The sequence below is a fragment of the Coregonus clupeaformis genome, chromosome 31, assembly GCF_020615455.1.
Source record: "Coregonus clupeaformis isolate EN_2021a chromosome 31, ASM2061545v1, whole genome shotgun sequence".
NCBI classification, from domain to species: Eukaryota; Metazoa; Chordata; class Actinopteri; order Salmoniformes; family Salmonidae; genus Coregonus; species Coregonus clupeaformis.
Window position 1 is genome coordinate 39,466,046 of NC_059222.1, and position 12,118 is coordinate 39,478,163.

General features: G+C 42.1%; 1 protein-coding gene across 2 annotated transcripts in view; it reads right to left on the minus strand.

Annotated features, from left to right (window-relative positions):
• Nucleotides 1-3,771, minus strand: part of LOC121547721 (ras-related protein Rab-40B-like) — a 44,648-nt gene extending 40,877 nt beyond the window's left edge. The window contains exons 1-2 of one of the 2 annotated variants that reach the window (XM_041859134.2): nt 3,338-3,771; nt 2,895-3,131 (exon numbers count right to left, since the gene is read on the minus strand). In XM_041859134.2, coding sequence (XP_041715068.1) covers nt 2,895-3,036 — 142 coding nt within the window. In that variant the 5' untranslated portion in view covers nt 3,037-3,131; nt 3,338-3,771. Of the gene's footprint in view, nt 1-2,894 lie in introns of both variants that reach the window. The other variant, XM_041859133.2, reaches the window with a different exon arrangement.
• Between the last annotated feature and the right edge of the window lie 8,347 nt (nt 3,772-12,118).

Sequence of the window (12,118 nt, forward strand, 5' to 3'; positions counted from 1 at the left end):
GGTATTGTGCTCCATACTGTCAAAAACAAGTTTATTTTAAGAAGGTGGGGCTTTTATTGCTCAATCGAATTTGTGCTGATTCCAAAAAACTATTAGTAGGCCTAACGGACACATGCGAAAACTAAGCACACTTTTAATAGACAAACAGCTGCAAATTATCGATATGTCAAAGTGTCACCAACAAAAATTTTAACAATAGGTCTATAACAAACGCAGCATATGGCATTCATTTTTCACATGCAAATAGCACTTTTCGGTAGTGCTCAAACTGAAAGCATGTCATTCCATGAGAGCAGCATTTATTTTTCAACTCGAGGCAATAAGCCCAATCAGTCCTCAATGACAACAAAATCATAAACAACAGAGTAGGCTAATAAGTCCATCGTTTTTGGGTTATGCTCCGGTAAAACTATTTGGCTAATCTATTTTTCCAAGTCCTATTCTTGAAGATCAAGGGGTAGGCAGATGAAATTAATTGGAATGACTGGAAATCTGATAGACTTTGGTTTTTAATATAAAGACAGTCTAATTGTATCATTATCTGTAGTACAAAGCAATGAAGCCTACATAACCAACCCATAAAGTACAATGCAACAAATGTATGGCCAGCTATGTAAACTCTAACACTGATTTATCTTGCAAAAGAGGTCGTTCAATTTTAATATTCATTTTTGTATTTTTCTAATGCCTCTTAAGGGGAACATAGTCTAAACGTAACTGAACGTAATCAGATTACTTTACTGAGTTTGGGTCCTCCAAAAGTTACTTTCCTGATTACAATTTGACAGGTAACTAGTAACTAACATTACATTTAGAAAGTAAACTACCCAACCCTCTTCCTGAGGTACTCTCTCCCCAGACGTGGAATTTGAAGAGTCAGTCCCTGAGGTACACTCTGCTCTCATGAACCTCATTAACATGTCCACAACATCATGGGCAGAGTCAGCTATCTGTACATCCAGGATGAGCAAGTCTGTATTAAATACAAACATAAGATGCACTTTATTGTTCATTAATTTACCGAGAACAGAAATATGTATCTATGCTCACAACCCAATTATTGTATCATGCCCTGCAGTAGCTGTTCTGTTTCCCCTCAGCATTCTTCTTGCAGTGTGTGTGATGATTGCTGTGGAAAAACTGTGGCTCAGGCAGTAACAGAGGTATTGACTTATTGGAAAGCATTGGTGTGGGCTTTGCGTGAATAGCTGTCTGATGCCTGAGCTGCCTTCGACCAACGCTGGAGAGAGAGTATTCCCACGGTTGCAGAAACAAGCTTGGACATGCCTTCGACCAACCCTGGAGAGAGTTTTCCACAGTTGCAGAAACAAGCTTGGACATGCCTGAAATCAACATCTACCTACCACCTTTAGGGTAGCACACAAGTTAGCATTGTGAAAAACAACATGTGATGAGACATTATATGGCCAGGCTTTCATTACACTCCTTTTACGTTCAGGTACAAGGTACATTGTGGCACATGTGGTACATTGTTAAGGTGTGGATTTCTTATTTAGGGATATTAAGGGATATGGATAAAGAATATTAGAGAGAGATGGGGGAGGGAGAGAGAGAGAGAGAGAGAGATGGGGGGAGGGGGAGAGAGATGGGGGGAGAGAGAGAGAGATGGGGGAGAGAGAGAGAGAGATGGGGGAGAGAGAGAGAGAGATGGGGGGAGAGAGAGAGAGAGATGGGGGGGAGAGAGAGAGAGATGGGGGGAGAGAGAGAGAGAGATGGGGGGAGAGAGAGAGAGAGATGGGGGAGAGAGAGAGAGAGATGGGGGGAGAGAGAGAGAGAGATGGGGGGAGAGAGAGAGAGATGGGGGGGAGAGAGAGAGAGAGATGGGGGGAGAGAGAGAGAGATGGGGGGGAGAGAGAGAGAGATGGGGGGGAGAGAGAGAGAGATGGGGGGAGAGAGAGAGAGATGGGGGAGAGAGAGAGAGAGATGGGGGGAGAGAGAGAGAGAGATGGGGGGAGAGAGAGAGAGAGATGGGGGGAGAGAGAGAGAGATGGGGGGAGAGAGAGAGAGAGATGGGGGGAGAGAGAGAGAGATGGGGGGAGAGAGAGAGAGAGAGAGAGAGAGATGGGTGGGAGAGAGAGATGGGTGGGAGAGAGAGATGGGTGGGAGAGCGAGATGGGTGGGAGAGATAGAGAGATTGGGGGAGAGAGAGAGAGAGAGAGAGAGAGATGGGTGGGAGAGATAGAGAGATTGGGGGAGAGAGAGATGGGGGGAGAGAGAGATGGGTGGGGGAGAGCTAGATTTGGGGGGGCAACCAGTAGTCTGACAGATAACTGTAATATTACAGAGTAAACCTCTTATGGCAGAGTGCAACAAGTCAGTCAATATCTCCAGTAATAAAACATCTATGATTTTTTTCCCCCTAGAAAAGAGGTGACTGTCAAGCTCTGACACTGGTGGGTGACATCATCAAAGGCCATAATATGTCTTGTCACTCATGATGATCATCCACATTCTGGTCCTAAATGGCACTACTTTTGACCAGAGTAATATGGGCCCTAGTCAGAAGTAGGATGCCATTTGGGATAGAGCCTGACTCTCAGACGTCCACGATAACATGCCCAGCCTTGATCTTAGTCCACTAATCCCAAATATAACCGCCTAAACTTAAAGAATGTGCACCCGCTAGCTAAGGAATGACGACCCCTGCGCTTTCCTGGCCTCAGATGACATGTACCAGCCAGAACGAGTTGTGCGCAAAATGGACTGCGTGTGACCACTGGTTTGTGTTGCACAATCAATATATTTTCATTTCAATATTTCGATTCCTGGTGATCATAACATGTAATGTTAAACCTTTTCTATAAATAAATATTTGAAATGAAAATGTGTTGTTTGTTTCTTTGTATTTACACTGTTGTAAACTGGACACTCACCCATGTTGTAGCCATATGGAGACTCGCTGGCTCCGTCCTCGAGGCTAGCAAGTATCTCCCCCTTTCCCACATCGCTGTCCCCGACCAGGAGAAACTTGAGCAGAAAATCGTAAGGCTTGGCGGGGCTGGTTCTGTGGTTCATCCTCACGGTGAAGAATGATTGTGTTCCATCATGGAACACCTTGTACACGACTGTTTGATCACTTCTTCCGTTTATCCTCCAACTCGAGATTTGAGCTGTGTGACGCACGAATCAATGTAGCAAAGAAGAGAGTCAAATTGAATGTGGTCTTCTTTTACTGTTTATATTATGATTCGTAAATAATATCTGGTAACTCACAAAGTCTCCTAAAATAGGAGCTTGAATGAAAGCTACAAGTGTCAATTTTGCCACCGAAAGTGACAACACAATGTAATAAAACAAATTATAGAAATGAGCCTACATCTACAGTGTGATCGATCCACTGTAACATCAAAGCTTGCCGCTCACGTCAAACCTGTTCCTGTGCTCAAATCTTCATTCCATACCTCCTTCATTCACACTACCGTGCCTTTAGAGTACCAGAAGTGTATTTATTTTTTTTACAGTCCTGCATTTGGACCGCCAGCCACGCTGTTCCTCAGCTCTCTCGGATCTCAGTCGTTTCCTCTCTCCAAGCAGGCATGACTCAAATAGCAGCAGAGGGTCTAGCTTTGCGCTGCTATGGTTGGCTCATCCACCGGGTTGCTAGGGCAGTCTTGAATCAGTAATAGTCGCTGCAAACGTCCGTCAAAATCCCTAAATACCCATTTGATACAAGAGAGGGGTGTGACTACCACTGGTTGCCAAGCCTTGTTCGGTCTGAGCTGGAGTCCACGCTAGCACTGATTAGAGATCAGTGTTAGTGATTTTAACACAGTAGGAAGGGATAGGATGACCGATGACGGCTGTTTGAACTGATTCCGGGTCAGTGTTTGTGGGCGCCCGCAGCAGCCACTGGTTTGGCAGTGGACAGCGTGGCTCGGTTTGTTGTGTTTTGGCTGGGCACGATTTCTGACGTAGCCTAGAGCAGGACAGCTCCACGGATTTAAGGACATTATTATATTCAGACAACAATAGGACAGCAGCACATATTGAGAAAAACAGTTACAATAATTTTGATAAGGAAATTATAAATAAAAAATCGGGTTAAAATGTGATCAATAATAGTATTACCTAATTTAATTTAAGTTTTCCCTAAGAAAAAACCGTTAGAGACAAGAGGCCACATATAATATACATAATTCAGGAAAAATACAACTGAACTGTACCATTATAAATAAAGGGCTACATTTGATATATTGCTCAATAAAACATATTAGGCTGCTCTTGTCCTGTGAATAGCCTATCATACAATGATGATGGTTCTAATACCAAACGAGAGACTACAATCATCAGTGAGTAAACATTGCATTGCGAGCAGTAGAGTATTGTTTACAGTGTAGTCAGTGTGGTTATAAATACTGGTCCTGGACAGCTACCCTCCTTTAGGTTTTAGCTCCAACCCCAGTTGTAACTAATCTGATGCAGTTTATCAACTAGCTAATTATTAGAATCAGGTGGGCTAGATTAGGGTTGGAGCGAAAACCTACAGGACGAAATATCTCCAGGAACAGGATTGAAGAGCCCCGGTGTAGTGGATGGATTCCGCGGGTCTGTTGATCAGATGGGTTATGTAACAACAAGAGAGAAGCTGCCTGCTGGCACGAGCTCCAACTCCACTGTGGCCATTGCGTAATTGCACACCAGGCAACACGCAGACTATGGAGAGATTCGAGGAATTAATTCGGACATTGTAATTATTAGGCTACATATTCGTTATTAGCCTGTAAATCACCAAAGGCATGGGACATGTGTAGGCCTACATGATAATAAAACATTGTAGCTTATTTTTTGCACTCGGATAGTAAAATTGAAACAATTGAGAGAAAATTAGATGAGACTTGGGTTTGACTGCATTTCTTTCATTTTCTGTCTATTGCTTTTATTTGAGTAGTGCTTCGTTTTTTCCTTTTCCCAAATAAAGCTTTCTTTGCTTATATTACATCAAATGAGATCATCCACACAGACGTACCGTGTTCATAGTGCGCCACAGTTTTTGAGTGCATCAATGATTACCGTTCACCACCTGCCCTCTAGTGGTGTATTGTCGGTAGTACAAATAATAAACGTGCGACAAGCTAGACGCAAAGTTCAGATGGATAACCGTCTTCCCGCTTTCAAAACAACTGGGAACTCCGAACTCGGAAATCTCCGACTTCCGAGCGTTCAAGACAACTGGTAACTTGGGGAAAAACGAGCTTCGAAAAGCTTCAAAATCGTTTTGAACGTCATCCAAGTCGGAAACTCTGGCATGTTTCTAGAGCTCTAACTTTCCGACCTAAAGATCACTGACATCGTTTATTCCCCGAGTTCCCAGGTGTCTAGAAAGCGCCATTCAGTCCTCAAACGCTTATGACAGAGTTGGCTGTTACCTCGGGCTTTGCTTAGTTTGATGTATCTGTTGAAACCATATTAAATACATATTTAAATGCTAGAACAGAAACATTTAGGCTTTCAATTACAGCTCATAAACTGTTAAATGTTTAGTTATGTATCTACAGTAGGCTATGATCTATTGAAGTTGCTGGGCGCTTTTATTTGGCTCACATTTCAGTTGGCTAAAACTGTCCAGTGCGATTCTGACGACGTTCATAACACCAGCACAGTATTTCAATAATCGTATTATCTTATTATAACAGTTTGTACTGAACCACCCGTTTCCCCAAAACGTTCTTGTACGTTATTGAACATACTTTGAGGTACGTTTGTTCCCGTTTGGTGAGGTGTGGTTTGAAGCAATGAGTGCCGTGTATAAACGGCAGCGGTCTTGCTGACAGCGTTCCCCAACCCCTCCCCGTTTTTCAAGTGGTCGTTCAGTTCAGCACCGTTTTCCGTTCAATTGAACGTTCCAGAACGTACTGAACGCAGCCCTGCTGATTTGAATGTCCTGTGTAGATTGTATTTTCAGGCTATAAAAAATAGAGAGTTGCACACACTATATATATAAGCTCCCAGTAATTTATTGGGTAAACCACCAACATTTCACAGTGCTTTTCTTCAGGGTAATATCATGAGTGCTTGCTCCTTGTTATGTAGACAAACAGTGCAATTAGTGCAGCCAATGACCACAGCAAAGGGTGTGTTATAGTAATTAGGGTGATGAGGGATAAAAAAGTGGAACTGTAAAAAAAAATACAATAGTTTACGGCATGTTGAATATATGAACCTATTATTTTCATCATCATATTGCAACATGATTAAATATTGTATATAGTATTAACATCATAAATCATTATTATTTAATTTATGTTTCATTGTTTCCATTTCATTTCATCTTTGTTACACGTACTCTTTTAGTTCAAACATAAAACAGGGTAAGCATCATCAACACAGGTGACATCATACAGTATGTGCAAGCTGATAAGTTGTGGAAACAATATGTTCATTTAGGCGACATGTTCATAAAGAGACATGTTGATAAAAACGGCCTGAGGTCAGAGTCGATATTCAGACCACTAGGGGTCAGCATTTTTAGATTGGGGATCCAGTAGGTCTCCCTCTGTAGTAGCAGGGTCTTGACGTTAGCTCCTCTCCTTGGAGGGAGGCCTACTGGTTCAAACATTCATGATATTACCCTAAAGAAGCCATTGTGGTGCTGAATCGTTGGTGATTTACCCAATAAATTACTGGAAGCTCTATTTTTATAGCCTACAGTTTACTCGCCGTTAGTCAGAACCTTTACTAACGTTTTTGGGCTGTGTGCCGTGGTATTTCACGGGTACGACAAAACATTTATTTTAACTGTTCTAATTACGTTGGTAACTAGTTTATAATAGTATACAGTCTGATATACCACGGCTGTCAGCCAATCAGCATTCAGGGCTCGAACCACACAGTTTATAAAGGGAAATAATGCACACTAGAATGCCCTTCAAGACAATTAGAAATGAGTATTCAACAATGCCATGGTATAATTGGTGTTATAAACTGGGTGGTTTGAGCCCTGAATGGTGATTGGCTGACAGCCGTGGTATATCAGACCGTATACCCTTCAAGCCAATTAAAAACGAGTATTCAACAATGCCATGGTATAATTGGTGCTATAAACTGCGTGGTTCGAGCCCTGAATGCTGATTGGCTGAGAGCTGTGGTATATCCGACCGTATACCACGGGCACGACAAAACATTTATTTTAACTGCTCTAATTACGTTGGTAACCCATTTATAATAGCAATACGGCACTTATAATAGCAATAAGGCACCTTGGGGGTTTGTGGTATGTGGCAAATATACCACGGCTAAGGGCTGTATCCAGGCACTCCGCGTTGCGTCGTGCTTAAGAACAGTCCTTAGCCATGGTATATTGGCCATATACCACACCTCCTCATGCATTATTGTTTAAATAACACATGGTATATAGACACAGTAGAATGAAATAGAAATAGTTAATTCTTACATGTTTTGTTTAAGCTGCTTTTTAAAGTAAAAGTCGAATTGAAAACATTATTGGTATTGTTGAATTCGATTTTCATAATAACAAGCTAGGACTGATGGTTTGGTTAGCTAAACTAGCAAGTCTGTTTGTTTGGTAACAACGGCAACTACCGCCGTTAAACTGCAAAGAAGAAGAAGAAAGACGAAGTGGTCCACACTCCAGTCCAGTTGGTGGCGGTAATGCACTTTAAAGTTGGTTGCCAACCGCGATATAAAATCCACAGAAGAAGAAGAAGAAGAAGAAAGATTAATTAAAGAAAACAAACTATGTTTCCCCTTTTTATATGATAGGGAATAACCAGTCACGATGAGGCATTGCCCGCTCTGAACTCTATGGCATAGTTCAGACAACCAAGGTGAATATTGCAATGGTAAAACGTTTCCATTAATTTTTCCAGATTTTTGCCTAATTTGTTGGCATGCATAACCTTTTTTTAACCAATTCTGATGGTTGCTAAAAGTGGAATTTTGACAATATTACTATTATATCAACACACCCGTCACTCCGTTTATCAAGTCACTTGCCGATAATATTGCATACAATGTTTGAAAGGTCTATCATTTTCTTCGAACACAATCAAATTTAACATATGCCCCAGATGTCTTCAATTGCCCAACTCATAGGCATGCCCAATTTAGGTATCTTTTTTAGCAACGTGATGTTGCGCTCCAAATGGATAACATGAAAGAGCACCATGTAGGTAATGAAATAATCGAAAGAAAAACATGTTTATTTTTATTCGCCTAGTGGTTATAAGTATTTAGGCATATCATGTGAAATTGGCCTTGTGAAATTATTGTCAAAAGCGCAAGAGATACTGTTGCATGTAGGTGTAGATTATTTATGGATTGATCATATAGAAATATCAAAACATTATTTGAACAACTCCAAAGCAATTGCATGTGGCGCACGAACCACTGACTCCCTGCATTATCAAGACACCTGCTAGTAAATCTTAATTGGTTAGGACAGCTCATGAGATCTCCTAAATATCTGTCGACTAGGTGAGACTCTTATGACTAAGATGCTTCATGCATTGCTTTTATTTTTACACATACGAGTAGGAGAGAAATGTCTCTACTCTCAGAATTTACGACCAATTTTCTACTGGGAGACGCTTTGTGGATGCAGCCCCTGCATTGCTATCAAATATGATTTTGTCACAGTCCCTTCTAACACACGTGTTCCTGAGAGTTGTGGCTTTCAGGGAATAGCTGATAGCTCCAACTGTTCAAAAATACTCACGTAATCGCAGTTCTATGAACTAAGTGGCGCATTAGGTTGCTTGAAAATGAAAGGGGGGCGACAAAATAGCCCTCTGGAATATTACAGATTTGTTCCCCTCACTTATATGCCAACTGCGCATATGATTCAATCCATCAAAATGTCACAGCCAGTTCAATCAAATTCAAATGTATTTTATGAAGCCCTTTTTACATCAGCAGTTGTCACAAAGTGCTTACCCAGCCTAAAACCCCAAAGAGCAAGCAATGCAGACGTAGAAGCACAGTTGCTAGGAAAAACTCCCTAGAAAAGGCAGGGACCTATGAAGAAACCTAGAGAGGAACCAGGCTCCGAGGGGTGGCCAGTCCTCTTCTGGCTGTGCCGGGTGGAGATAAGAATACATGGCCATTAAGGCTAGATCGTTCTTCAAGATGTGTAAAGGTTTATAGATGACCAGCAGTGTCAAATAATAGTCACAGTGGTTATAGAGGGTGTAACAGGTCAGTTGGCTTTTCATAGCTGAGCATTCAGGGGTCAAGACAGCAGCTCCAGTGGAGGGAGGCTGCAAAGGCATACTTTTCCTCCTTCACTAGCTTTAATGGCGAGCCGTCGGAACGGTACTGTCTTAATAAAACACGGACGTCGCAACTTAGGACGTCGCACACCACCTTCAGACAAGGGTGTGCAACATCCTAAGTGGCCCGAAAATCTGAAAATGGTGGTGGAAAATAGTGTTTTATTAAGACAAAACACATATCTTTCCCATTTCCCCCCCCCAGTGGCTCGCCATTAAAGCTAGTTAAGGAGGAAAATGATGCCTTTGCAGCTTGAATGGAGGATGCTTTATGTACGAGTCAGTCCATGGGGGACACAAAAGTGTATTACCGAAGAATGCACATCAATCCTAGCCTATAGTGCAGATCTAGCGCCCACTAGCGGCTGCCTAGTCTGTGACAAGGTAGCACATCTGGTGAACAGGTCAGGGTACCATAGCCACAGGCAGAACAGCAGAAACTAAATCAGAAGTCTGGATCAGCAGTCTAAATCGAGATGTGAAATGTCACATGCTGTGGCATGGATCCACAAAACAACTGAGCTGGGCTTGGTTCTTTCAGATCTTATTATCCAGGTCACATATGTCGCTGTAAATCTATTACGATTGCCAATGTCAGCAATGTAAGGACTTCATGGGTCAACTAATAAGGTCATAATAATGTGCTGGCCTGTACCGGATCTCTCTGTGGTCCACAGTATGAGGTTATGAGGTCTTCACTTTTTCAGCATGAAGTCAATTTGGATAAAATGGGGTGCTGTGTTGTTTTTCAGCAAGCTTTACAGATTATTGGACAAACATATTAAATGGTAGAGTTACAAAAAGTAGTGAAAATAAATACCCCCTGCCAGTAACCTACTCCAGCCATTGCCATGTTCCTTAACTGGGTGTCAGAAACACATGCCACCCGAAGACATTTGGGGTTGCTTTATGACCCTGCGTCATAGAGATGCCATTTGAGCTGTGTTTTGAAACTCCAATTTGATCTAATAAAGTCGATGGCAGAGTAACAAGAAGTATTGTACACCAAAGCAACAGATCATTTACAAGCCCATGTTCAGAAACAGGTGTGTCAGAAATACATCCTGCTTCCACAGGAATATACAGTGAGGGAAAAAAGTATTTGATCCCCTGCTGATTTTGTACGTTTGCCCACTGACAAAGAAATGATCAGTCTATAATTTTAATGGTAGGTTTATTTGAACAGTGAGAGACAGAATAACAACAAAAAAATCCAGAAAAACGCATGTCAAAAATGTTATAAATTGATTTGCATTTTAATGAGGGAAATAAGTATTTGACCCCCTCTCAATCAGAAAGATTTCTGGCTCCCAGGTGTCTTTTATACAGGTAATGAGCTGAGATTAGGAGCACACTCTTAAAGGGTGTCAGGGACACGATTGTAGACATACACAAGGCTGGAATGGGCTACAAGACCATCGCCAAGCAGCTTGGTGAGAAGGTGACAACAGTTGGTGCGATTATTCGCAAATGGAAGAAACACAAAATAACTGTCAATCTCCCTCGGCCTGGGTCTCCATGCAAGATCTCACCTCGTGGAGTTGCAATGATCATGAGAACGGTGAGGAATCAGCCCAGAACTACACGGGAGGATCTTGTCAATGATCTCAAGGCAGCTGGGACCATAGTCACCAAGAAAACAATTGGTAACACACTACGCCGTGAAGGACTGAAATCCTGCAGCGCCCGCAAGGTCCCCCTGCTCAAGAAAGCACATATACAGGCCCGTCTGAAGTTTGCCAATGAACATCTGAATGATTCAGAGGAGAACTGGGTGAAAGTGTTGTGGTCAGATGAGACCAAAATGGAGCTCTTTGGCATCAACTCAACTCGCCGTGTTTGGAGGAGGAGGAATGCTGCCTATGACCCCAAGAACACCATCCCCACCGTCAAACATGGAGGTGGAAACATTATGCTTTGGGGGTGTTTTTCTGCTAAAGGGACAGGACAACTTCACCGCATCAAAGGGACGATGGTCGGGGCCATGTACCGTCAAATCTTGGGTGAGAACCTCCTTCCCTCAGCCAGCGCATTAAAAATGGGTCGTGGATGGGTATTCCAGCATGACAATGACCCAAAACATACGGCCAAGGCAACAAAGGAGTGGCTCAAGAAGAAGCACATTAAGGTCCTGGAGTGGCCTAGCCAGTCTCCAGACCTTAATCCCATAGAAAATCTGTGGAGGGAGCTCAAGGTTCAAGTTGCCAAACGTCAGGCTCGAAACCTTAATGACTTGGAGAAGATCTGCAAAGAGGAGTGGGACAAAATCCCTCCTGAGATGTGTGCAAACCTGGTGGCCAACTACAAGAAATGTCTGACCTCTGTGATTGCCAACAAGGGTTTTGCCACCAAGTACTAAGTCATGTTTTGCAGTGGTGTCAAATACTTATTTCCCTCATTAAAATGCAAATCAATTTATAACATTTTTGACATGCGTTTTTCTGGATTTTTTTGTTGTTATTCTGTCTCTCACTGTTCAAATAAACCTACCATTAAATTATAGACTGATCAAGTCTTTGTCAGTGGGCAAACGTACAAAATCAGCAGGGGATCAAATAATTTTTCCCTCACTGTATACAGTGCATTCGGAAAGTATACAGACCCCTTGACTTTTCCACATTTTGTTACGTTACAGCCTTATTCTAAAATGGATGAAATTATTTTTTCCCCTCATCAATCTACACACAATACCCTATAATGACAAAGCGAGAACAGGTTTTTAGAAATGTTTACAAATGTATTTAAAATAAAAAACTGAAATACCTTATTTACATAAATATTCGGACCCTTTTCTATGACACTCGAAATTGAGCTCAGGTGCATCCTGTTTCCATTGATCATCCTTGAGATGTTTCTACAACTTGATTGGA